The sequence below is a fragment of the Onychomys torridus genome, chromosome 7 (genome assembly GCF_903995425.1).
Source record: "Onychomys torridus chromosome 7, mOncTor1.1, whole genome shotgun sequence".
In the NCBI taxonomy this organism is placed as follows: Eukaryota; Metazoa; Chordata; class Mammalia; order Rodentia; family Cricetidae; genus Onychomys; species Onychomys torridus.
The window spans coordinates 63,789,392-63,814,547 of record NC_050449.1 but is presented as its reverse complement, the minus strand read 5'-3'; the positions used below and the strand labels follow the sequence as shown (position 1 = coordinate 63,814,547).

Genomic DNA, 25,156 nt, shown 5'->3' with positions numbered 1-25,156 from the left:
GGCAACAGGGAAACTCTTTCAAAGAGAATTTGCTAACTGCTGGAGAAAGCAGGTGAGTTGACTCAGCAAGTCAAGGTGTTTGTCACACAAACCTTGGGAGACTGGAATCTGACCTAGGATACACACACAGAAGGAGAAAACCAATTCCACAAGTTGCCCTCTGACTTCCAAATGCAGACCGTGGCATGCCTGGCCTCACATAAACATTATACACACATAATCATGGAAAACACTGCAGCTAGGCAGTGGTGGTGCATGCCTTTAATCCCAGCTCGAGGGAGGCAGAGGTAGGTGGATCTCTGAGTTCTAGGCCAGCTTGGTCTACAGAGTGAGTTCCAGGATAGCCAGGGTTACACAGAGACACCATGTGCTGAATAAAGAAAAGAAAAAAGCATTTCTGGAACGAGCCTGAAGTTAGGCGTCTAGGAATTCAGATAAATGACAAGCAGGAGAGAGTCCATAGAAAATGACCTGGGTCTGTGTTCTATCTGAACTACAAAGGCCAGAAGTGAAAATCAGTTCATTCATTTGCCCAGTATTTCAAAGAAGCTGTTCATGCAAGCCATTGGCAGGACATAGAATTCAGGATGCCCTCTGTAGCTTTCATGTGACAGAATTACTAGAAAGTACAGGTGGCCAGAGGCAGTAGTGACTCTCACCCATGCAGGGGATCGATTCCAGGGCCTCATCTATGAAGCTTGTGTTCCGCCTCTCAGCTGCAGCCTCAGCCCCCCTCAGCCCTATTAATGCATGTGTACCTGCTACTGCACTTGACTGGGGAGGCTGCTTCTGTGAGTGCAGCTGTACTTATGTGTGTGGAAGTCAGAGGCCAAACTCAGGTCCTAATTACCTTTTTAAAAGACAGATGTCTTCACAGGCCTGGGACTCTCTCAGTAGGCTAGGCTGGGGGGCAAGCTAGCTCATCTGTCTCTACCTTCTCAGCTGAGATTACAGGGACCCATGACGCCATACTTGGCTCTGTTTGTTTGTGGGTTTGTTTTGCTTTGAGACAGGGTCTCACAATGTAGTCCTGGCTAGCCTTGAACTCTCTGAGATCCTCCTGCCTCTGCCTCCCACAACCATCTATGACCCAAGTTCTGGGAGAATCAACACCCTTTTCTGTCTCCTCAGGCATGAGATACACATGCACATTAACACTCATACACATAAAATGATAAATAGAAGAAAATCTTTAAAAGGTAATTAAAAAAATTTTTTAATAGTCGCAAGTTGTTGGGATGTGTAGGAACGTGCAGGGATGTACAAAGGCTCAGGGAAAAGAAGGTTAAGTCCTCCAATACAGAGCAGAAAGTTCTCACTATTATGTGGGTTCTGGGGATGAAATTCAGATGACCAGGCCTGGCTGCTAACCTGCTGACCCCTCTCACTGGTTCTAGTTCAGAGCCATTGGCCATGGTACCAAGGCTGGAATCAGTTGTGGCCACAGAAAGGATATACTGAGCCAGGATATACTGGGTCTCCTGGCATGCTATGAGCAACCCACCCTGACATCTAATAAGAACAAGCTGAGTCTAGAATTGTCCAGGAGAAAAATACTCCCTCAATGCCACTCCTAAGAACTGATCTTGAATGTTAATTGAGCAGGCTAATTAGGCTGCTGGTTAGCTGGGCATCTGAAAGTTTAAGATACCCCTACATCCTGTCCTTGGAAATGACATCCTAGACAGCAAATGCTGGACTTCCTCTGGGGACATGATCAGACCCATGTTGCCTTGCTTAGCTACAGTGTTCCCAGGCACTCACTTAGGGTCTCAGTTAAAATGCAGTTTCTGGATAGAACACCTGTGTGGCCTGGACAGGTGTCTCCATGATGGGTAAGGTGACCTGCTGACGTTCCATGCAACCTAAGTCAGAAGCTCATTTTTTAGTAAAAGGGGGATATTGGTCCCTGGCCCCCATTTTGGGTAAATGTTGCTTTGCTTGCTGACCTTGACCTTGTTATCCTCCCTATGCTAATTCCCTGAGAGATTCTACCCTCCAGAATGCTTAAGGGAAGCTCCTTATCTGTGTATCCAGCATATTGGGCATTAACAGCTTAGATACAAGATTGTAAAACATCAGAATCGGGGTTGGGGATTTAGCTCAGTGGTAGGGCGCGTAGGCAAGCACAAGGCCCAGGTTTGATCCTCAGCTCCAAAAACAAAACAAAACATCGGAAGCAAACTTCTGCCCTCCGGGGTTCTCCCATTGTGCAGTAAGCCTGTATTTAAGACCTCCTCCCTCCTTCAATAAACGGCATTCGGGCATTCCAAAAAAAAAAATAAATAAATAAAAAGAAGAAGAGGGGGATCAAGATCAAGATCATGATGGGGAAACCCACAGAGACAGCTGATCCATACTAGTTGGAGCTCACTGACTCTGGACTGACAGCTCAGGAACCTCCATGGGACCGAACTAGACCCGCTGAATGTGGGTGACAGTTATGTGGCTCGATCTGTTTGTGGGGTCCCTGGCAGCAGGGCCAGGACTTATCCCAGGTGCATGAACTGACTTTTTGGAACCCATTCCCTGTGATGGCATACCTTGCTCAGCCTTGATACAATGGGGAGAGGCTAGGATCTCCTTCAACTTGGTATGCCAGACTTTGTTGACTACCATGGGAGGCCTTACCCACTCTGAAGAATGGATGGGGGCAGAGTGGGAGGGAGGTGAGGAGGCGGGAGAAGGGGAGGGAGGAGGAACTGGGGTTGGTATGTAAAATGAAAAAAAATTTAATAAATAAATATATTTTTAAAAATGCAGTTTCTGAATCCACAGGTCAGGGTAGGAGCAGGAAGTTCTGAATGTATAATGTTTCCTGTGTCATGACACTACTGGTCCCTCAGCCCAAAGCTTGCCCGTGCATGCTTCAGGGAAAAGAGGGCACCTCTCCAAAACTAACGCAGAATCTGTATCTCTCCTGTGTCTCTTCACTGATGGGCGACGTTGAGCAGGGTGCACGGCTCATTTGCCTCCTCTTCTGTAAATCTAGGGAACTAACCATCACACCAGCTTCAAAGGATATACCAATGTCAGACAGCACAGGCCACTCTCAGTAACTGTTAGTACCAAGAGCAGGGCCTCTTCTTTCTTTTACATGGTGTGTGTGTGTGTGTGTGTGTGTGTGTGTGTGTGTGTGTGTTTCCATGTGTGTGGAGTGTGGGCACTCATGTGCCATGGTGCACCTGTAGAGATCAGAGGACGACCTTGACAAGTGTCTGTCCTTTCCTTCCATCTTGTTTGAGGCAGGGTCTCGTGCCAGCTGCTCCACAAACTTCCAGACGCTCCTGGCTTCACCTCCCATTCCGCCCATCTCCTTGTAGGATCACTGGAGTTACACATGCACACCACTGCATCCAGAATTCAGGCTCCAGGGTTCTGAACTTAGGTCCCTAGTGCTTATAAAGCAAGCTCTGTATCCACTGAGCCATCTTTCCAGCCTGGCCTCTTTTCTGCGTTATACACAGGCCTAGAAGGTTCTGAAGTCTCCAATGGAAATGACTGAGAACAGAAAAGCCTGGCCAGGGGAGCAGCCACAAAGAGCTATAGCCCCATAAGCCTGCACAGTTGCAAACATTTCCAGAAATAGCCTTATCCTGTGTTTGTTCCCGTGATTTATAACATTAAGACCCACCCCATGATTTCCTAGCTGGAGAATTCTCAAAGTCCAGTGCTCAGGAAGAGGAAGCCTTTCTTCCCCAAGGAGGCCAGCACACCTAGACTGATGCGCCATCAGTGAATTTAACCCTGGTTAGCCTCACTTCCCTCCCAAATGCCAAACTCCACCCTGATGAAGGACTACCGCTCAGTGTATTATACAGTCCTTAGACCTGAAATGCTTTCTTTATACAGAAGTTATAAAAATGCACTTCCTGAGCCCATCGGTGATGGTGCACACCTTTAATCCCAGCACTCAGGAGACAGAGGCAGGTGGGTCTCTGAGTTTGAGGCCAGCCTGGTCTACAGAGTGAGTTCCAGGACAGCCAGAGCTACATAGTGAGACCCTGTCTCAAAAATCAAAAACAAAACAATAAAATACGCTTACTATATGGAATCACCTTAAATGTGAATAATAAAAATTGATTATCACAGGTGTGTAGGAAACTCTCGCTACATATATTATAATCATATTTACTGTAATTCTTTTACCTCGCTAAATATTACCATTCCTTTGTTCACATTAATCTTTTAACCCCCCCCCAAACTTAAAGTATATAAATGCAGGTGTCAGGTTCCGGGATAATGCAGAGAGTATATAGTTGTTTTGCTTTTTAAAATGAGTTATTTTCTGCATCATGCAGCAACCTCTCTATCGAGAGAAAGTCAAACCTCATACAAAAGGCAAAACCCTTCAGAGAAAACATTAAGAGCCATTTGAAGCCAAAGGCAGTGCCAAGAGACTAGGAAGAGTTCCTGAGAGGCAGATGAACCTACAGGAATTTGCACCCAGCACAATAAACAAAACAATTAAGCCATCAGCAGGCCTCCAAGGAGACTATGAGGCCTTAGCAGGTGGCAAAACCCACTCTACTCCGCACCTGTTAGCGGCAGGGGAAACCAAGGCAGTGAGCACTTCCTCCCCCAAGTTTGAACCAGAACAGACTCAGACCACAGCAGCAAATCTCACATCCTGACGGTCTCCACAGCCCTCCCATCCTCTTCACCTTGTCCCCATTTTCCAGACCTACAGAAACAACCTGACCACTCCTCCAGTTCAGGATTCAAGGTCAGAGTGAGCAGAGGCTGCCCACCTCCACACCAGGCTGGTCCCTGATCTGCAGGCATGGGAACTGAGTGGAAAGAGCCTTGGTAGAATGATGTTTTCATTTCTCCTAGCAAAGGGCAGCACCGCCCCTGGGGTGACAAGTCAGGACTGGTTGTGTGGCCTCTGGCAAGGACTTCATCTCCCAATGGAAGGATTGGAAGCAAAGGGACAAGAATTAGATGCAGAAACCTTTTTGGCCCCTCCTGGCCTCCTTCAGCAGCCACACTGGCTAATATCCTGTTCTATTAAAAGCAGACTGGAGAGGAAACCCATATGTGGTTTTATCTGAGGGGGGCTATTTTTAATCTTTGCAAACATTTCCAGTTTACAATCAGTTGTCTGCTTGGCACACTGGTTGTCATCCATCATTCATTCACTGCAGGGAACAATTACTGCAAATGAGATGAACTGGAGGGGCTGAGGGTCTGCTGCACTATGGGAAAACCGTCTGGTTCAGTTCAGCAAAATTGCCCCATTTTGCCGAGGCCAGCATTTGCGATGAAAAACCAAACCGAGCCACAGGCATGAAAATGTCCTCTCTGGGAGTTTACTGCTAAGTAGGACAGAACAGTAAACAGTATTTAATGAGCTAATGTCATTTGAAAAGCTCCTAGTGGCAGGAGGTCCCAACTGGCCTGGTCTGTCTCTACCCCTCCATTCCTGTCTGTCTACAAGCCATTCAAAATTCCTCTCTCCAAACTGTGTGACTAGGAGCCAGACATCTTCACAGCCTCCAGGTCCACAGGCAGCCTGGACCTGGACTCCCCTGTTCACTCCTGACACTCTGGCTGGGGACCATTTCTTTCACCCTTTTGTAGGATCTTAGAATTTGAGCAAGGAAAACTATATTACAAAAAGCCCCAAGGGTGAAAATTGGCCCATTTTTGACACCAGATGGACTTGGCCAGTCTCTGGATTATCTAGAAATTTTAAGCATCCAAGCTGCCCTCCAAATCCACACGCAGTAAAACACCGACTGCATTGTCTAGCTACTTACACAAAAGCCCATGTCATGCCCTAGTTCCTTCTTCCCCTATCAGGTCTGCTTACTTCTTGGTGTTTTCTTTGTTTGTTTGTTTGCTGTTTTTATGCGTTGCTGTTGTTTGAGACAGGGTCTCTATAGTCCTGAAATTCCCTCTGTAGATCAGGCTGGCCCCAAACTCACAGAGATCTGCCTGCCTCTGCCTTTAGAGTGCTGGGATTAAAAGCATGCACTGCCAGGCCCTGATACTGTTTTTCTTTAGTGCTGGCGACAGAAGCCAGGGCCTTCTATATGCCAAACCACTAAGTGCTCTACTGAGTAACATCCCCAGCCATGGTGTGCAGGATGTGTGCAGATGTACGCACAGGATGTGTGCAGATGTGTGTAGGTGTGTGGACAGGTGTGGGCAGATGTGGGTGCAGGTGTGTGGACAGGTGTGGGCAGATGTGGGTGCAGGTGTGTGCGCAGGTAATCATGCCCATGTGGAGGTCAGATGGGGAGTATCTTCCTCTTTCATTCCCTGCCTTATTATTTTGAGACAGGATCTCTCAGCAAATCGGAAACTCACTGTTTTGTCTAAACTGGCCTGGCAGTGATCTGCTTGTCTCTATCCTCCAACACTGTGAGAACAGGCACACATGGCCTTGCCCAGCTTTGACGGAGGTGCTGGGGATTTGAACTCAAGTGCTCTTGCTTTCACCACAAGCACTCTTAACCGTGGAGCTTGTTTGTTTGGTTGGTTGGTTGGTGGGTGGGTTGGTTTTTGCTTTTAAACAGGGTCTCACTACATTAGCTCGGACAACTGCAGCATTCCCACCAAAATGAAAGGCTCAGGCATCTGAGTTGCAGGACCCTTTCACAGCTTCACGCCTCTCTTGAACCCTCAGCCAAGGAAGCTTAGCAATGGTTTCCTGCAGTGGTCTTAAGAGCACTTCCCTGTGTTGGTAGTTCCACACTCCACTTCTATCTTTCAAGACAGAGATGTCAGTGCAGTTTTAAAGAATGCCTACACTTCCACACAGCAGAGAAATACAAGCATTTTCCCCATTAAGTTTCTTGTTTTAATGTGTGTGTGTGTGTGTGTGTGTGTGTGTGTGTGTGTGTGTGTAGGAAAGACAACGTCCTTGGATATTGCTCCCTGGGAGCTGTCTACCTTGCTCTTTGAGACAAGATCTCCCCCTGGCTTGGAGCTCATCAAGTAGACTAGGCATTTGGGGCCAGCCAGCCCCAGGGATCCACTCCTCTCTGTCTGCCCCCCACCTGTGAGAGCCCCAAAACATGCCACCAGACACACCTTTTTTTTGTAATGCGAGTTCTGGAAATGGAACTCGGGTCCTCGTGGTTTTGAGGCAGGCAACCTAACTTCCCAGCCTTCCCACCAAATTTTAAGAAGGGATCACAACCAGTACAGCATTTCACAAAACATCACACAGGCAGAATGGACTTGGGAGGAGAGGCTGGACACAAAACTAAAGGAGAGAGAAGTTGCCCTGAAAAGTGATTGATCGGAAGAAAAGCTAAAATGTGCAGAGCTGGATGATCTTCGCGGAGAAAGTGAAATAGAATCCCAAAGGTGACAACATGCAACTGTGAGATTCTAAAAGGTGGAGTCAGGGCTGGCTTCAACTGAGCACTAGACTGTTAGCTAAAGACAAGGTGATTGTGGACAACATCCAAGCCTGGGAGCCGAGGATCGCAGGCTTCCATTAGGCAGACCATAGGCAGGAACAAAGCCAAGGACAGACTGAGGAATCCTGAGGGGCAGAGCAACTGTGATGGAATCCGGGCAGCTCGCTCCACCTTACACCTGCAGGATCAGAGCCTCCTTTGCCGACGACGGACTCTTAAATACTCCTGCCACAGAGCACTGATGGCGACAGGATTCACAGCCTCAAACAAGACGGACAAGTGCCTCATTGTCTCAGAGGAACAGACAAGGCTTGACCCCTCCCTCACTTACAGAAGTGCTAAGCAGGGCTGAACAAAAGTTTCAGGGGTGGGAGGAGAATGCTCTTCTTGTTTTGATGGCCTGTGTATGCTTTTCCCGGATTCCCAGGCTCCATCTCACCCTTGGAGGACTGGTGGACTGCTGGTGGGGGGGGGGGGGGGTGTTTATTGGTTGGTTGGTCAACTTGACCCAAGCCAGGGTCATTTGGGAAGAAGGAACTTCAGCTGAGAAAATGCCTCCATCAGATTGGTCTGTAGGCAAGTCTGTGGGGGGTATTTTCATGATTAATAATCAATGTGAGAGGTCCCAGCCCACAGTGAGTGGCGCCACCCCTGAGCAGGTGGTCCTAAGCTGTGTAGGAAGCTATGTAAAAAAAAAAGCAAGCTGAGGGGGCTGGAGAGATGGCTCAGGGGTTAAGAGCACTGACTGCTCTTCCAGAGGTCCTGAGTTCAATTCCTAGCACCTACATGATGGCTCACAACCCTCTGTTATGGGATCTGATTCCCTCTTCTGGTGTGCATGAAGACAGGTCACTCATATACATAAAATAAATAAAATTTAAAAGAAAAAGCAAGCTGAGCAAGCCATGAGGAGCAAGCTAATAGCCAGTGTCCTCCATGGCCTCTGCTTCAGCTCTTGCCTTGAGCTCCTGCTCAGATTTACCTCCGTGATGGGCTGTGAGCCGTAAGATAAACTTTCTTCTGAAGTTTCTTTTGGTCCGTGTTTTATCAGAGTAATAGAAAGCAGACTAAAATGATGGACAAGAGGCTTTGTGGGACAAGGAGGGGCACCCCAGGAGGGTGTGGTCGGTGTGACAGAGTGGGTATAGGTGAGAGAGATCGGGAGGAAGAGGCTAACCCAGCCTGTGCGTACCCTTTCTTCTCAGTAAGGAAACACGGAGCGCAGAAACCCGCCTCAGAGACCAGTCTCCAGAAGCCACCAATTTCCTTCTTAAGTGTCCTCAACTAGTAAACGTTAATTTTATAATTAACACCCAGGAATTCTCCACCGGGGTAATAATAGGAATTCAGTGATTTGCATAAAGCCAATTTGTATTTGGTATCCTTCTGTTTGTAATCATGGGAGAATATGAACCCTGAGTATGTGATGGAGGCTGAGACTCTGTGTTTCCGATCAGTCAGGCAACAGCACCTATTGCTGGCATGCCCTCACTTACCTGCCTACTTTAAGGTTTCTCAGGATCCTCCAGACAGTCTTTCATTTTTTTTTTTTTTTTAATTATCCCTTTTGCCAGGTGGTGGTGGCAGCGGTGCATGCCTTCAATCCCAGCACTCAGGAGGCAGAGGTAGGCAGATCTCTGAGTTCAAGGCCAGCCTGATCTACACATCGAGTTCCAGGACAGCCAGGGCTACACAGAGAAACCTTGTCTTGAAAAAAACTATTACTTTTATTTGTTGTATGTGGTGTGTGTGTGCCATGTGTGTGCCGTGTGTGCCACAGTTGGTTTATGGAGGTCAGAGGACACTTGCAAGAGATGGTTCTCTCCCTCTGTGTGGATCCCAGGGATCAGACTTAAGCTGTCATACTTGATGACAAGTGTCTTTACTCCCTGAGCTGTCTCACCAACCCCCAAAAGTTAATTTTATTTATGTATTTATGTATGTGTGTATGTATGTGTGTATGTATGTATGTATGTATGTATGTATGTATGTATGTATGTATGTATACCGTGTTTTGCCTGCATGTATGTCTACAGGTCAGAAGGGGGCGCCAGATCTCATTACAGATGGTTGTGAGCCACCAAGTGGTTGCTGGGAATTAAACTCGGGACATCTGGAAGAGCAGTCAGTACTCTTAACCTCTGAGCCATCTCTCCAGCCCCTCCAAAAGTTAATTTAACTGACTACTTACTTTCAGTTCCCTTCTCTGTCCTCTGTATTATGCTCTATTTCCAAGTATTTCCGTCAGCGCAGCTTTAAAATGGGCCTAGACTGTGAGTCAGCAGACTGGGATTCCAGGGTCAACTCTGCTATTCAGTTGTTAAGTGACCTAGGGATGGAGGACAGGCCACTTAAAAGTATCTGGGTACCAGAGGGTTACTTGGGGAGGTCAAAGACCATTTTGAGGATTTATGGACCTTCTTTCTAGGAAAAAAATGTAAATATGAACATAGATTTCATAGATGCCTCTCTAGTAGTTTCTGGATAGTTCTCTCTCTCTCTCTCTCTCTCTCTCTCTCTCTCTCTCTCTCTCTCTGTGTGTGTGTGTGTGTGTGTGTGTGTGTGTGTGTGTGTGTGTGTAATGCGCATGGCCAGAGGAAGAGGAAGACATCAGGTGCCATGCTCTATGGCTCTATCTAATTCCCCAAAGAAAGGCCTCTGATGGGATTTGAAGCTAGGCTGGTAGCCAGAAGCTCTGGGGATCTTCCTCCGCCCCGTCCCCCAACCCCCTCAGTGCTGGAGTTACAGGCACACATGTGGTTGACTTTTTTACCTAGGTCCTAGGGATTTGAACTCAGGTCCTCACTCTTACCATTGGAGTCATGGCACCACACCAACTTCCAATACATTTCCAACCTGACATATTCTATATCTAGGGTCAATCTGATCACTCATAGAATTAGGCATTCTTTTCACAGCTGATGCTGGCATAAATGAGGAGGGAAGAAGCAGCTAAGAACTTACTTTTTCCCCACCATTTACACCTAAATGTAGTGCCTGAGTGGAGCTAAGATTGCAGGACCAGGGAGACACCCGGTCCCATACATCACGATAGCAAATGCCAAGGTATACTGCCAGATGCCCTGTGAATAAATGACACTGGTCCACACTGTGGGAAGTCCCCTTAGTGACCCGAGATGTCTACACAATTCTATAAAACAAGGGCTCTCCTGTTATAAGTTAAAGGAAGCCACCAGCTTTGGTCACCTCGGACACACCCCTTCTTCCCAGCCAAGGAGCACCAAGTGCCAAACCTTGCTTGGTTTAGAACCCAATAGAATAAATATTTGTGGATGAAGTGTTATGTATGCGAGCTCTGATTGGAGAAGGTGAGAGCAGAGAGATGGGCCAGGAGTTATCATGAGCTGGTTTTCTTTCCCCTGGTGGAGTTCTAAAGAAAAGGAATGGGTGTGGTGCAGCACATGCCTACAACACTAGTAATGCTGGCACGGGATGGAGGCAGGAACTGCGAGGTGGAGGCCAGCCTGGGCTACAAAGTAAGACTCTGTCTGAAAAAAAATTAAAGAGATAAAACAAAGGGGGGGGGGGGGGAGGGAGAGACGGAGAGAGAGAGAGGGACAGAGAGAGAGGAGAGATTTGTAGACTAATGGTTTTTTGAGGTCCTCTGAGCAAAAATGACGTAATCCTATAGACTCCATGTGCTGTACAGGAGCCTGCAGATGGCACACTCTGTAGCTCACATGATATGAAAGTGACCCGGGTTATTTTGAGAATCATTTTATAGTCCAGAGACATGCTTTCTAGCTGAGGAAAATATGTATTTGTCTGTATGAGGAATATTTTTCTCCACATGGACAGCTCAGTGCTGGCTAGAAAGGCGGCATTGGGCAGCAAGAAGTCTTGTCTTCACCTTGGATGGGCAATGAGTTCCAGTCTTCAGTTCAAAAGGACAGCTGGTCTGTCTGGCTTGGCATGACTCAGGGTACTCTATGTTTGGGCTCAGTTACGTGCTTGTTATTTTCACAGAGTTCCCGTTAGCAGACAGAAACTACTTTTTGTTGTTAACTATGACTTTGACCTTTTCTTTTCAACTACAAGGGAGCAATTTTGGAAGGAGATGGAGAGGTCTCTAATTGCCTTCCTGCCTTGGAAAAAGCAGCACAGGATGTGTCCAGAGTAACACTGGAGCATCTGTCACACACAGAAGCTCAAAAGATTCAGCTTCTGGAATTACTCCCACCCCAATTCAGTCAGTCAGTTAAGGAAAGATGGCGGTGGTGGAGGAGCTCGATCTCAGGCCTTGGGTAGTCCAGTCTCCAATGATACTTGGTGCAGACTTGATTGGGCCAGTAAGGACGACGGTAAACACAACACAAAGTTTAGAACATTTTTGTGTATTGGCCCTCACACTCCCTGCTGTTCTTGGTGACACTGTGGTATGACTAGTCTGCTGTGACGTCTCCATGGCTGCAGCTGGAAGTTAGCCAGCTGCCAGGCAGGTGAGTGAGGCCATCCTGGATCATGCATTCCCAGCCAAGCCACCAGCTGACCACAGAAGTCTAGATGGGAACTGGCCAGCTAATACATAAAATCCCGAGAAATAATACAAGTTTATTATTTAAATCACCGTGTCTTGGAAAAAGTTGTTACATCAAGAACACACACACACACACACACACACACACACACACACACACACAGGAGAAAAGATGACTAATGCATGATAAGTTAGAGTCCTGAGCAACTTGGTACACATGCCCTGGATGACTCTATACAACACTCAGTGGGGACTTACTCTTGACGTCACCTTACGCCAAGTAATTAAAATAACCTAATGGAAGCCCAAATCGGACTGTTCACCTTAATATCCATCTCAAAAATAGCATTTGCTACATACAACTCTAGGAATGATTTTGTGTGGGTTTCACGGCTTTCTGCAGCTCCTAAAATTATACAAAGAATTGTATGTATGTGTTTGTATGCATTTTTTTCTTAATTGGAAAAAGATGTTAAAACACACAGACTAACAAAGAAATAACCTAGTACATGCTGCCTAAAATCAATGCTATTTAATCACATTTGCATTCTATCTCTTTTTAATATTTTAAAACATTACAGGTATATGAGCCCTGTGGGTCTTCCCAGCTCACAGCACATAGGGCAGACACTTAATACATACTGGTGAGCCAGGAAAGGAGCGGGGCACATAATGACTATTGACCATGTGTGTTGTGGCCATTTTAATACTGTTGCTGATTTCCTGAGGGGGCCGCCTGAATTTCTCCCCATCTAGATAACCTCCTACAACCTTCGTGCTCCATTATTTTACAATCCTAAGGCTGCAACCTGGGGTGGGGGGGGATCAAAAGGATACAGATCATAACAGGCGAGACAAATTGTAACCAATGAAGAAGGTGAGCCCTGTGCTCCAGCTGATTATTAGAGGTTGAAGGAAGTGACATTGCCGGAAGTACAGAGTATTGCCAAGAAAACAGGATCACTAACAAGCTGGACCAGCTCTCCGGGGTTTTAGAAATGAATAGGAGGGTGAGATAATGAAAGGAAGAAACTGCAAACAAGTATTTGTCATTAGACCTGACTCTGAAGATTTCCAATCCAAGACTATCAAAAGGTGGACCAAGCCAGGAGGTGGTGGCACATGTTCTTTAATCCCAGCACTCAGGAGACAGAGGCAGGTGGATCTCTGAGTTCGAGGCCAGCCTGGTCTACAGGACAGCCAGGGCTACACGGAGAAACCCTGACTCAAAAAACCAAAAGAACAAGCAACACCCCCCCCCCCCCCCCGCCGCCACAAAAAAATGATGGGCCAGTACCTGATGTAATTGATGGTCCCCTTCAACAAGAAGTGTAAGGCACATGGAAAGCCCATCTGTCAGGGAACATGCTTGGGACCCTCAAGGATGTGGTTCAGAATGAACAGACCATCTAGTGCACCTGATCCCTGGCAGAGATCACTTTCTAGACCCCAAAGAAACAGACTATTACCAGGGAGCCACGATGAACTTCCGAGCAAGCTCCTGGAGGGGAAGGTTCAGAGATGGAGAAAGAGGACACAGAGAACCACATGAATGTGCTGGAAAACTGGACCAAGGGTCCCAGGCTGGTAGTGGAAGAGCCTGAAGGAACAGACTTGCTGTAGCAGCTGCGAATGCACAGACCATCTTTAAAGCAAGGGCAGGAACAGGAGCAGGAAGACAGGGAGGAAGCGGCTTTGGTGGAGAGACTCAGAGAACAAAGCGTACTAGAGAGCCCAGACTCAAAAGCAATGCCGGCGGCCACCGTGCCCTGGCTGGCCTTCTGCCTGCCCCTCGACTATTGTAGAGGAGGCTCCAGAGGCTAAGAGGAAGGTAAAGGGCTCCAAGGAACACCAGCAGCAGGTACCAGCTATCAGGCACCAGCATGGTAAAACAGAACTGGACCCCGGAACAAGGCACCTGGGATGAAATAAAATGCAGAGGGAGGCTGGCTCTGCTCCCAGATGCCTGTCCCTGCATCCCTGAAACAACTAGGTATTTGTTCAGACAGTGAGTGAGTGGCAGCAACTCAGCCCTACCAGGACCTTCCATACGTCAAGGGTCACAAGCTCCTTTTCAGCTACTGGGAAGGCCACAGGACCTGGTAGCTGGGGTAGGACACCTTGAGACCAATGACAGCCATGCCTAGGCAAGCCACCATCATCCTCCATTGCTTGTAGGACCTGCAGGATCAGTGAGAATTTGCGCTGAGGGACTCATCTTCTCTCCATTCTCTCACCAACTCTTACATCACCTCTAGATCTCAGCCTCCACCTCTCCCCCTGCTCCCCAAAGTCAAGACTTGCAGAAGAAACTGAAAGTCTTGTCTTATACCACCCTGTAGATGGTGGCAGGATTGGGGGACATAGAGGTGAGCTTCCACATCATCAACACACATTTGGAGGTCAGAACCTAGGGATATGAGAGTATGTATACCCCAAGCCTGTTCCAGCTGTACACCAAAAAGGGGGCTCCCCATCCCCAGAGTCACAGAAAGATGAGCAGCCTACTACAATGGCAGTTGTAGTAAGTGCCAGGGCAACGTTTCCATGTACATTTATGGGGGAGATTTTTCTACAGTTATGATTTAGGTTTGGCTATCAGGCTACATGGAAGTATTATTCCACCAGCAAAAACCATGACTATGTCTACCAAGGTGAAGGATTTATAAAATAAATGGGGGAAAAATACAGAGCATGAGTGATATATTTGCCTCTTAATTACAACGGCATAAAAACAGTGGGTGCTGGAATAGATCGGAAGGAAAGCCACAGACATAAAATAATTACTGTGTTGCAGGGCAATCGTATTACGGGTGAATGCCTCAGACTTTATTTCTTATAATCTTTTATAGTTTAAGCGGCAATGAATCAAAAATAACAAGCTTTCATCTTCAAGTGGGCCTTCCTGAAAGGGCTCAGAAACTAAACTATCTTGGTTATGTCTAGACTGTTGAGAAAATAAGATTCTAATCCATCCCCTTCTTAGACTGAGATCAGAAAATCTGTGCTCTGCCACCAGCTCAGCCAAAACTGAGAGCCTTCAGAAGTCATTCAACTGGATGACCGACTCTCCTTCTCCAGCTTTGCTCCTTGCTCTCTGAAATAGTTTCGTGTATTCCAGTTTGGCCTCAAATCCCCTACACAGCCAAAGATGAGCCTTGGGCTCCCAAAGAACTGTGTCACCACCTCCATCCACCACCTGAGTTCTGGGATTATAGGCATGCACCAGCACACCAGGTGTACGTGGTGCTGAGAATCAGATGCAGCAGGCATGCCAGGCAAGCATTCTGTTGACAGAGCTGCATCCCCAGCCCTAGACTACTCTCTGTGAAGGCTTGGGCTCCTTTGTTTCTATTTCGTGCATTTGTGTGTGTGTGTGTGTGTGTGTGTGTGTGTGTGTGTGTGCATTGTGTGTGCACATGCAGAGGCCAGAAATAGATGTAAGGATATCTTAGTCACTCCACCGTATTTTTTGAAACATGGTCTTTCACTCAAATTGGAGCTTCATGTTTCAGCTACACTGGCCAGCCAGTGAGCCCCTAAGACCTGCCCCCACACCAATGCTGCCATACCAGGCTTTTCCATGGGTGCTGGGGAGCTGAGCTCAGGTCTTGAGGTCTGCATGCAAGCTCCTTATCCACTAAATCATCTCTCCAGCCCCCCTCTCTGTCAAAGTTTAAGACAGAAATCTTAAGCTCTTTTTGGGCGTTCTAGAAGGTGCCCTACGCTTTTTCTCTCTACAATGCAGTGTACAACTGGTAAGTACGAGTGGACGTTAATACATGTCAGAATTCTAAATACCCAAGAGACCATGGACTGCCTTCACACTGCTCTTATGCTTAATTCTTAGGGAGAGGGATCTACCTGTGTCTCCTTGTCTTCCACAGCCTGCTCTACATAAAACTGCACACCCACAGTGGGGTGTGTGTCTCCTCCTCAGAAAAGAGAAAAGCTGAGAGGGAGCAGGTACAGAGCCCTGTGAGTAGGATGGCAGTCACATGGTCACTAGTATTTCAGGTCAGAAAGGAAGTTTTTATTAAAGATGGCCTCTCTTCTGTAGCTCATAACTGACCATTCAGAAGTGCCTGGAGGGCTGGCGAGAAGCTCAACAGGCAAGGACACTTCCCAACCCGACAACCCAAGTTTGGTCTCCAGGACCCACACGGCGGTAAGAAAGAACTGACTCCTGTGAGTTGCCTTTCAACCTCTACAGACGCGTGGACGCACAGAGATAAAAGTGGAAGGAGAAAATTGAAAACAAAATTGAAAAGGCTTTGAATGATGACAATACTGCCGCTCTGAAGCTGGGACCTCAGAAGTGAAGGCCAGATCCATGTAGATATACAGGACAAGGCCCAGGGCGTGTCAAAGCCAGTGCTGATATTTTAGGAAACAATCTGTAAATTCTGCTTGTCTTGATAAAACTGTCAAAAAAATATGTTAAAAAAAAAAATCTGCTAGGATGACCAAAAAACTCTTGGCTATGCCAAAGTAAATTCTGCAGCACAAATTTCAGAACATGATTTGCTTGCTATTATTACAGAATGAGCTTACAGGGCTAAGATGTTTATTTTTAATACCATTGGCATTTAACCTTTAACCTCTTATTTGCTCTGTAAATGTCAAGTCCAAGCAAAGTGGGAAATAAAAATATCAGGGTCTAGGGATGTGGTTGGGCGATACTGTGCTCGTCCTGTATACACTGGGTGGATCATCAGCACTGCAAAAAATAATCAATAGGAAATAAAATAATCCAAGCAGTGGTGGCATGCACCTTTAATCCCAGCACTCAGGAGGTAGAGGCAGGTGGATCTCTAAGAGTTCAAGGCCAGCCTGGTCTACAAAGTAAATTCCAGGACAGGGACAGCCAGAACTACATATTAATATCCTGTTTAGGGGAAAAGAAAAAAGAAAAAACAAAACAAAGGAAAGAAAACAGTATTGAGAAAAATTTAATCACATAATGGTAGAAATATAAGTAGTTGCATCTTTGTCAAATATGCGTTAACTATAAACACACACACACACACACACACACACACACACACACACACACCTGCAAATAACGGGTCTGGAGAGATGACTTAGCAGTTAGGAGCATTGGTTGTTCTTGCAGAAGACCCAGGTTCGATTCCCAGCAGCCACATAACTCCAGTTCCAAAGCCTCTGATGCCCTCTGCTTGCCTTCTCAGGCACCAGGCATGTACATGGATATGGACATGGTACACAGACATACATACAGGCAAAACACCCTTTAATATATATTAAATATTGTATATATATATTATGTATATTATATAACAATAAATTGATATATAATATATATAAATTACTCAAATTCAAATCTGGAAAAGCATGACTGAATGTACCTGCATATCCCACTGTGAGGTCTAGGGTATTTTACAGTTGTTTAGATGTTTCAAAATATTTCTGCATATTATAGCCATGCATATATTATATATATAGTACATGCCTACAATGTAGTGGTTCTCAACCTGTGGGTCGTGACCCCTCCACCAAACCTCTATCTGCAAGAACATTTATATTATGATTTGTAACAGAAGCAAGATTACAGTAGCAACAATAATAATTTTATGGTGGGGGGGGGGTCACCACAACACGAGGAGCTGTATTAAAGGGTCCCAGCATTAGGACAGTTGGACAGGGATGCTGATAAAAAGGTTCCGCATGTCCTTGCCAAGCACTGGAACCCTAGTCCTCTCTCACCAGTAGCTGAGAAGCACTTCTTGGTCTTTAGTCTCATGTGACTTCACGACACACCAGGAGCAGAGGAATCTGTGGTTCCTAAAATGCTTACAGATGCTTGCTCTCTAGCCTGAAGGAGAACTCTTGAAATACACCTCAGGTTCCTGTGCTTTGGAAGGGTTGTTGTGCAGCACTGGGTCACTTCACCGAAACAGAGGGGTGAAGGGTAACAAGAGAAGCTGAAAGTGCAGCCTTGCCACCACTCACAAGCCATCTTCACTATGTCCTGACAGCTCCAATTAGCGCACTGGGGGGGGGGGGGGTGTCCCTGTTTAAGCCGCTAGATTCTGCAGGTACAAAGTACCAGGCAAGCACCTTCCTTCTCTAGCGAGGCCCCAGGAGAAGGTGTGGATACAGAATACTGACATCATTGCCGGGTACGCAGCTGCTGTTTAGACCTTCTGGCTAGCAAGTAGATGGAGGAAGGAAGCATTGTGGTCCCCGGAACACCACACTGAGCTCGTAGCAGCTGCAAGCAGATGACCCACAGATGAGCATGCTTGGCCTTTCTGCGACCATCAGGGAACTTTAAAATGAGCAGTGCCAGCACAGATCTAGAGTGCTGCTTGTCTACAACAAGACAGCCTGGTAACATGGCCAGTGTAACCAGGGGACATGTGGTCCTTCTCCAGAAGACAGACTGTGTCTTGGCCTCCAGAGTCAGAGTTCTTACCAGCAGAGTCCTCAGCAGAGATAGGGACAGGTGGCCCTCACCTTCCCATGCCTCATCTCTGCCATCCAGTGCCCAACTGGGCTTCTCCTCCAAGAGAGGAAATCCTAGGCTAGCTCACTGCACTCACCCCGATGGAAAAGCATTCTGAACCAGCTTTCCTTAACCTTCCCTTGGCCATCAAACTGACCCCCTCCTCTCCAGTTTAGTTGAATTGTATCATTTTGGCCAGGGGACTTCTAGAATCTGATAAACTAATCAATGGAAATGAACTAGATTGACTTCCCTGAAAACATTCCAAATGGATTCCAGGCTTATTAAATACACATCAGCCTCTACCCCGAGGAACCTAACTTACCCAGGGTCAGCTGTCTACCAGATCCCTAAGATACAAGTTAGTGCTGCACTCAGGGGGCAGAGGCAGGCAGATCTCTGAGTTTGAGGCCAGCCTGGTCTACAGAGTGAGTTTCAGGACAGCCAGGAATATGGGAGAAATCACGTCCCCCAGAAATAAACAAATCAGCGCTGTGTTTGTGTGTGCTACACTTGCTAGTGGCTGAGGTGTAATGAGCAGTAAAGAAAAGGGATTAGAGCTTGGACACTTGCACAGACAATGGCTGAGAGAGACTTACTCAGTCACCTCTGCAGACGTGGGTCACAGAAACCCCATGAATCATACTTTCTGGGGCCAAAATAGAAAGCAGACTCACATACATAGGTTTTAGTCTATCACACAGCAAACAGACCATGGCCACCAACGGAACTTTCCTGTCACAGACGACAAAGCCAGAGTCCATGAAGGAAGCCATACACTGCTATTTATTAGAGCCAACAGGGCATTTGTAGACTCTTCTAATCAACACCCACCCAGATACGATGATGTACAGGGATGGGTTTGTTTGGTTTTTCACCTCTTCAAGTCTCCTAATGAAAAGGGTAACAATAACAATGGCCTGGTAATAGAGTCTGGGTTTCCCAAGGTGAGCTAGTGTCCCATAGTTAACATTCACGAGGGAGAAGTGAACTGTACATGGTATCTGTGAATCTGAAGTGAATTTTCATCATGAAGTCACAAACCCCATAAGTCATAAAGCCTTAGGTACAGATAGTCTAATTTGCTCCCAGGCCTCCCTGAAAAGCGCTCGCCCTCCCTCCCTCTCTCTCTCTCTCTCTCTCTCTCTCTCTCTCTCTCTCTCTCACACACACACACACACACACACACACACACACACACACACACACACACGTTTCTTTTCTTATTGTGACACATTGCCCTGACAAATGTAACTCCCGGAAGGGCTTGTCTGGGCTGACAGTTAGAGGGGATACAGTCCAATCAACAAGAAAGAGAGGCATGGCGACCAACACTAGAGGCAGCTGTCACATTGAACCGCCAGGCAGGAAGCAGAGACAACCGCGGGTGCTCAGCTCCCATTTTTCTTTTTATTCAGCCTGGGACCACAGTCCATGGATCGGGCGGCACCATGTAAAGAATGGGTCTTCCAGTCTCTAGTAACGTCAGCTAGAAACTCTCAGATACGCCCAGAGGTTTCGTTCTGTGATGATCCCGAATCCCATCAGCTTGCCAATCAAGAGTAGGCGTCACATAAGCACACGGAAGAGTTCACAGTACAGGTGTTCTTCCTGCGGCATGGCCAAGGGCCTGTGCTCTGTGCTAATTCTTGGCCACACCCACCAAGGGTAATGGCCCATCCCTTCCTGTCCTGAGCAGCTGAGGGATTCAACTGGGCAGGCCCAGACAAATGCAGAGCACAGAAGTTCCATTCAGCCTTAAGACTTCTTACATAAACATTGAGCATTCTCACTGGGCTCCTAACTATCTGAGATGTGGGTACTCTGTTCTCAGGCAACGCCACACAGCTGATAAGACTACTCAAACTTTCAAGTCCTGGAAGAAACAATTCCTTTAATTTTTGTCCAGAGGACTCTAGACACCAGAGTTCTGTCCATGGCACATCTATTTCAGGACAGGCAGCTGTTTCAACTTTTCTGAGCAGTGAATTGTGGCCCAGGCATCCATATCTGAAGTACAGATAGCCTCTTAGTGGCCCTTAACATGCCCATCTGTGCTGATGGCAGGGAGCCCACAAGGAGGTGACTATACCCTGTCTACACAGGCATGAAAAGGACTCTAAGACACACCTCCTCCACATCGGATGGGATCAACTAGCTACCCCAGCTGCAAGGAGCCAAACTGAGCATGTTTTCCCAGTCTCTGGAAATGACAAAGACTAATTTGGTAATTTAGAGTCTACCCAGCCAAAAAAAAAAAAAAAAAAAAAAAAAGTGAGTTTAACAAAGGAAGTTCATTTTCTCAAGGTACCACATACACAGTTAGGTTCAGTAAAATTCTTCTTAGTCCTTGACATAAACACATTGATTTTTTTTTTTTTTTAGAACTATTGAACCATGGAAAGTAATTACAGCAAATCTTAGGCACCAGGACTGCCACACTGCTCAAGTTCAAGTGGTCAGACACACACACCCCCAAACTGCACCCAGCCGCAGCTCAGTGTGCACTAAGCGTGAACTGACTTCTGAAACCTCAAAACTGAAGGAGGAAGAGTATTTATAAATGAAGTATTGTCTCTGGGGAGCAAAAGGTGACATCATTTTGAACTATGTAAAAAAGTAAAAGCTTGGGGCCAGGATGCCTTCTAAAGGTTTCGTTTGTTTTAAATCATCCTTTTGAATAAACAGCGCAGGGGCAGGGGCAGCGTCTAAACTGAATGTGGGCTCTGCCCGGCCTGTGCCGCGGATGCTTGGCGCTGGGATCTGGGATACAGATTTCTCAGGCGAGCGCTATGCGAGGCATCTTTTTAGTCAGCTTCACCCTCACCGTCAGTAAACAACGACAAAGCCAGGTGGACAAGTTCCTCCACCGAGAAGCAAGTGTGGAAACTTTGAAGCCTTTTAGAAACTTTTTAAGTTAAAAAAAAAGTTCTTTTTTTTTTTTTTTTTCCTTTTGGTCCTGGTGGACTAGCCAAAATACAATCTATTCTTTTGTCCCTCCGAAGTAAAGCTACACCACAGCAAAGCCCAGGGGATGTGGCTAAGGTTATTGGGACTGAGAAAGGAGAATGGCTGGCCTGGGGACTCCTCCGGGTAGCGACAAAAATCTCAAATGAGTTAGAGAGAGGCAGTCCATGCCATACACTCCCTAAATGCCAAGCGGGGAAAGAACAAAACCAGGGACGCTCTCGGGGACTTGTGGCGCGTGAAGCAGGGTGGCCGTCCTCTGGAGCTGGGGACCGGGTGGGGCCCTCAGCAGGAGGTGTTTACCCCACACAGGGACCCTGTGGGCCTGGGCTCTGGGCCAGCGTGGCTGCCACTGTGCGCCATCGTGGCTGCCACTGTGCGCCATCGTCACAGGGTCCCTGCAGCCCGGGCCACCGCCAGGTGCTCCGAGGTACCTGGCGCCCCCGCCTGCCTTTGTGCAGCGCGCGCGGCCCATCATCAGTGCAGACCGGGCTGCCCGGGTCCTGCCCGATGCCAGAGGGACAGCTGCGGGATCAGCCGGCCAAGGAGTTCACGCTGGTGCCTGCCCAGGGGAGGGGACCCGAGGGACACAGGCGTGCCCCCCACTTCCTTGAAGGAGAAAAGGGTCCCCGTCCCGTGGCTGTGTCGGTGAAAATAGATGTGCTCACGCCCTGGCTTCCGACAGCTGCCAGCCACAGCCACACTGCCACCAAAACTTTCCCGGCGCGGAAAGCCACTTCAGAGAGTTTTCCTTGCCCGCCTCGGTCCCTCTTCCCGGCCAAGACCGGGTTTACAGCAAACAGCAGGAAATCGGCGCTCCAGAAGTGCATACTCCCGCGTCCACCTTCTCCACCCCCTGGCCTGGGCAGCGTGCCCAAGGTAGGTGCCCCGCTCCGGGGCTTCCTGCCCCATCCCAGGGTCAGGCGTCCAGGGACGCGGCGCAGCCAACTCACCATGGTGACTCCCGCCGCGGTCGCGCCTCCGCCGGGTCCCGCTGCCTAGGCACTGGGGTTGGAACGCAGTCTCCTGGGCGAACTTCAAAAGTTGGTTCCCTTCGCCAAAAAACAAGCTCCAGACACCCAAGAACTCACAGGAGCCAATGGAAACCCAGATGGGACTCCATCCAGGCGGGATCCGAGACCCTAGGTAAGGCAAGACTTAGCAGGCCTGGTACACACTCGGACCTGGCGATCCCCAACTGTCTAGAGATGCACCCGATGCGCTCCGCAGGACTGCTTGTCCTGCTGCCCTGCCTGGACACTCTTTCTCCTAATACTTAATCCGAACTCTTCTCTGGCTCAGCCTGGGCTCGGGCCGGGCAATCTGTCCATAAATGGAGAATTCAGCCTAGGCCTGACCAATCAGAGTCTGGTTTCGCGGCGTCACTCCTCAGGGAAGCCGAGGTAACCAACAAGCGTGGAACTACAAGTTTCCAAAGGACTCTGGATCCTGTAGTCCTGCGGCCTCACCAGCCTGCAGAGCACGCCGCCGCTGTCCCAGCCGTCCCCAGGGAAACACCCGCAAAGCGAGGGGATGAAAACACTCCGGGAGACTAGGAAACTGCTCACTTGTCTCTTCCCTTTAAGGAGAAACTTAGCATCGATTTAGCTCCCAAGTCGCATGATTTTCCTAGAAGTTTTTTTTTTTTTTTTTTTTTTTTAAGAAACACTTTATCTGCATAAAAGATCAGAATCGTGGCCGCAATCCAAAGGAAATCCTTTTTTTCCCCCTTTCTGGATCGTAAGGAAAGTCGAAAATATTTCCTCCACCCGTTCTTTATACCTGAATTAATTTCCTTGGGAAACAAGAATAGAGAGCGCTCTGTCCTCTGTGGTGTCCGGTTTCAGGAAACCAGGTAGCCTAGGAGAGAAGGGGACGCAGATTCCTCAGCAGGATTAGGGAGTCTGGTGCCTTGTGTAGAGAGCTGAGGAAGTACACTCACGGGGCCACCACGGGACTACGCTCCCAGTGTCCGAGGAAGAAGAGCCGGAAAATTCCAGGGTACAGAAAATCGTGAGATTTGATCGTCACCCTTCACTGAATCTAGGAACCTAGGGTCGCGATAGTAAAAAAATCTTGGCTAGGAAGGGTTTTGCTGTTTGTTTGTTTGTTTGTTTGAATGTGGTGCATACCTTACAGAGGACTATGACCAAGTCAGGCAAGGGAGTAAATGGCTGATACACCCTGCAAAAGAGAAAGAAGGACCTGGGAAAAGTAGTTAAGCGAAAGGTCAGGGCCAAAGTTCACAAAGCACAATTCCATGTGTGTGACAGCGGTAGGTAGGGAACACCAGCACAGAGGGAGAGAGTAGCAGCCCTTGGCTTCTTGTGGGGCTGAGGGTGGAGTGTGGAGTGACTGCTAATGGAACAAAGGAGCTTTGTCTTGGGAGGGGTGGTCTGAGGATGTCCCAGAGGTACTGGTGATGCTATAAAACTGTGACTATACCCCAAACTACTGAATTGTACATTTTTCAAACAATCTTATGGTATGTGAATTACATCAATTCTAAAAATAAAATACAGGGTACATGCATGCCTCTGAACATGTGTGGCGTTCAGAGGGCAACGTGTGTGGAATTCATCAGACGGCTTGTGGGGGTTGATTCTCTCCTTCCACCATGTGGGTCCCAGGGATTGAACTCAGGTCCTCAGGCTTGGCCACAAGTATCTTTATCCACTGGGCCATCCCAACACCGATCTGAAAGGTGGCCATGTAGTTTGAATGTTTGTAACTCTTCCCGATGTTAGGGCAACAAGGAACTGAATTCTTCCACAGGAGATAAGCCAGACACTAGAAGCACAACTACCCCGGACCTTTGCTTTCTTTATGGTTTAGCATAATAACAAGCAATAGTTGGGGATGGCACACATGGAGCTGGAGGACCTATCTGCTCTGCCAGTGTGCAGACCTGAGTTAGATTAAAACCAAGGTGAAAAAATTGAGGTGTCCTGGGATGTTGGGGAGGCAGAGACAGGCAGAAAGTCTCTCGGTTCACTAGCCAGCCAGCCTAGCCTACCAATGAACTCCAGGCCAATGAGAAACCCTATCTCAAAAGGTGGGGGCCTGAAGGGATGGCTCAGTGGTTAGGATCACTGGCTGTTCTTCCAGAGGACCAGAATTTCATGTCTAGGACCTATGTGATGGCTTAGAGCCACTTGTCACTCCAATCCCAAGGCATTTGACAACCTCTTCTGACCTCTTGGGGCACTGTGTGCATGTGATACACATAGATACATGCAGGCAAAACAATCCTACACATAAAATAATAAAGTAATTCAAATATTTTTTTAAAAGTAAATGGCTCTGGCTTCTACATGTGTGTCCACATGCCCCCCCCTCCCGACATACACACTCAAAACAAGAGCAGGGTATAGTGGTGCACACTTGTTCAGGTATTCTGGAAGCTGAGGCAGGAGGATTGCTTCAACCCAGCAGGTCCAGGCCTGGGTAAAAGTGAGAGCCGTTAAGACAAAAACCAAACAAAATAGAATTAAAAGTGAAAATGAAGAGAAGAAGAAGGAGAGACAGGATGTTTGCACAAGGAACAGCCACGCGCTCAGGACGAAATGACAGGAAGCAGCTCAGAACCTGTCAAGCCTTGACACACCAGCTGTAACTCTGTGTGCCCAGACCTGACTCCATATGTCACAGGGGTGTGCCACCTTCAGAGTTCTAGAAGGCATTTTAAGAACTCAGGAGCAGAGACAAAGGGAAAAGCTGAGCTTTCAAAGAATACAAGGAAGAGAGAGAGAGAGAGAGAGAGAGAGAGAGAGAGAGAGAGAGAGAGAGAGAGAGAAATATATATGTATATTCCAGGTTGATCTTGAACCCCCAAATTCTCCTGTA

The 25,156-nt window shown here is 47.6% G+C and overlaps 1 protein-coding gene across 1 annotated transcript in view; it reads right to left on the bottom strand.

Moving 5' to 3' along the window:
• The window catches only part of Myo1e (myosin IE), a 207,364-nt gene extending 184,748 nt beyond the window's left edge, over positions 1-22,616 (bottom strand). Inside the window, exon 1 of the mRNA XM_036193544.1 lies at positions 22,264-22,616. Within this exon, the coding sequence (XP_036049437.1) occupies positions 22,264-22,266 (3 nt within the window). The 5' untranslated portion in view covers positions 22,267-22,616. The remainder of the gene's footprint in view (positions 1-22,263) is intronic.
• Positions 22,617-25,156: the final 2,540 nt, after the last annotated feature.